This window comes from Chenopodium album, chromosome 22 (assembly GCF_948465745.1).
Source record: "Chenopodium album chromosome 22, dcCheAlbu1.1, whole genome shotgun sequence".
NCBI lineage: Eukaryota > Viridiplantae > Streptophyta > Magnoliopsida > Caryophyllales > Amaranthaceae > Chenopodium > Chenopodium album.
In genome coordinates, this window is record NC_137855.1 from 24,591,116 (window position 1) to 24,593,753 (window position 2,638).

Below are 2,638 nucleotides of genomic sequence, written 5' to 3' on the forward strand. Positions count from 1 at the left end.
ACTCAGTAATAACATTCCACACATTTGAGGGTAACAAGTCTTTAAATACCGCTGGTAGCAATCGTTGCATAAAAACATGACAATCATGACTTTTCATACCGAATAGCTTACACTCCTTTAAATCAACGCATCTACCTAAATTAGAAGCATATCCAATAGGAAACTTTAATTTCTTCACCCATTCAAAAATAAGTTTCCTTTTCTCTTTAGGCAACACAAAAGGAGCATTCGGTTTTAAAGTCCGTTTTTCCCCTTTACTATTAATAACATCTTGCGCCTCCAATTTTCGTCGTTTACAATACTCCCCCAAGTCTCTTCTTGCTTTCACATTGTCTTTAGTTTTACCCTTAACATCCATTACAGCGTGAAACACATTATCAAATACATTTTTTTTCAATGTGCATGACATCAAGATTGTGGCGTATCAAGAGCTTGCTCCAATATGGAAGCTTCCAAAAGACGCTTTGCTTTGTCTAATGGTGGAACTTTCCATCATCACCCCTTATTTGCTTAACAGTTTTTGGAAATAAAGATACTCGATTCCAAATGTCCTCGCCACTCATTCTTGGTGGTGGGGAATCATCCTCAACTCTATCTTTAAAAAAGCACTCTTATTTTTTCGAAAATTATGATCATGGGGTAAAAACTGACGGTGACAATCAAACCAACTTTGTTTTCCACCATTTTTAAGAGTGAAAGCCTTAGTGTTTTCCATACAGTATGGGCAAGCTAATCTACCCGACGTGGTCCATCCTGAAAGCATCCTAAGCCGGAAAATCACTAATAGTCCAAAGCAATGCAACCTTTAATTGAAAATTTTGTTATTGCGAGATGTCATAAAGTCGGTAACCCAACCTCCAATAATTGCTTTAACTCTTCAATAAGAGGTTGCAAGTACACATCGAGATTCCCTTTAGGATTCTTCGGACCTGGACTTATCAAACTTAGAAACATAAAAGGTTTCTTCATGCACAATTCAGGTGGAAGATTATAAGGAGTTAAAATGATGTCCCAACAAGAATATTGCCTTCCTGTCTTTCCAAATGGTGAAAATTCGTCGGTACAAAGACCTAGTCGGACATTTCTAGGCTCCGCAGCAAAAGAAGGGTACTCTTTATCTAGGTGTTTCCACGCCTCTCCATCACTTGGATGAGACATAAGGCCATGAACTCGAGGATTATCTTTATGCCACCTCATCTGCTCCGCAGTAAATCTTATTGCATATAATCTTTGTAATCTCGGGCCTATAGGAAAGTAAATAAGAGCACTATGAAGAGAATTGTTGCCACTTTCTCTAAGTGTCTTATAACGACTTCCTTTCCAATATAGACATTCTATGAGATCTTTGTGTTCCTTCCAAAATAACATACATCCATTTGGACATACATGAAGCTTTTGGTGCAGAAGTTCTAGCCCTTCAAGCAATTTCTTAGTCTTGTAAAAACTATTTGTCATCTTATTTTCATCTAGGCACATGTCTTTCATCAAGGAAGCAACACCATCTATAGCTTTATGTGGAATATTATACTCGCACTTGATGTTTGCCATCCTTGTAGAAGCAGACAATATAGAAAACTTGTGGCCATCATACAATGGCTCTTCCGCTGCCTTCAACATGTCAAAGAACTTCTTGTAACTAGCATGTGGCTCTTCTTCAATATTTTCTAAACAACCTTCTAGTCCAAAGGCATCTAATACCACGTTTCTATATGGGTTCAATGCATCCTCGGTGGATATGGAGCTGCTACTTTGGGATTCTCTTTGGAAGTGCAGTTCACCATGAAAAACCCATTGGAAATAGTTAGGCAAAAAACCATGCCTATAGAGATGCTCCTTAATGGTATCAAGATCTTGAAAAGGAATATTTCGACACTGTGCACATGGACATTTCATCACACCATCTATCACGACATTGTCTTGTGTGGTAGCAAATGTAATAAATTCATTGACCTTTTCAACAAAGGTAGGACTAAGCAATTTTCCTTCTAACCGTTTATACATCCATGCTCGATCCTCCCTCATTATATAGCTGTTTCAGTAAAAAATAAATGATACAAAAAGCATAGACAAATTAAGTAAAGCACTTAGAAGAATGACATTCTTTTAGGTCATTTAACTATTTAAGGTCATCAAAATGAAAATTATTGTTACCAATTAACATCATATGAGAAGAAGCGTTCCCATTTTCTACACACTCTTTCTAATGAACTTGAAAAGGCTTGAATCATGTCTAATATATGTATTTATAAATTCCTAAGAAAATAAATCACAAAAAAAAGCATGTTATAAGGTTTTAAGGTCTTGTAGAACCAAAATCAACCAAATTCAGCCAAAATGGGAAGAAGCGTTCCCATTTTCTACATGCTCCTTCTAATAAACTTATAATGGCTTGAATCATGTCAAACATATGTATTTATAACTGCCTAAGAAAATAAATAACAAAGAGAAATCAATTTATAAGGTTTTAAGGTCTGGTAGAACCGAAATCAAGGAAATTCAGGCAAAATAAGAAGAAGCGTCCTCATTTTCTACATGCACTTTCTAATGAACTTGAAAAGGCTAGAGTCATGTCAAATATATGTATTTATAAATTCCTAACAAAATAAATCACAAAAACAAAAGATGTTATAAGGATTTA

At 35.7% G+C, this 2,638-nt stretch overlaps 1 protein-coding gene across 1 annotated transcript; it reads right to left on the reverse strand.

Annotated features, from left to right (window-relative positions):
- Positions 1-834: 834 nt before the first annotated feature.
- On the reverse strand, positions 835-2,022 carry LOC145604105 (uncharacterized). Its single transcript, XM_081660052.1, has one exon. The coding sequence runs from the start codon at positions 2,020-2,022 to the stop codon at positions 835-837; it is 1,188 nt and encodes a 395-aa protein (XP_081516178.1).
- Between the last annotated feature and the right edge of the window lie 616 nt (positions 2,023-2,638).

Bases quoted from the DNA above. Each gene is read 5' to 3' on its own strand.
- LOC145604105 (XM_081660052.1), bottom strand. From the start codon at position 2,022: ATGAGGGAGGATCGAGCATGGATGTATAAACGGTTAGAAGGAAAATTG.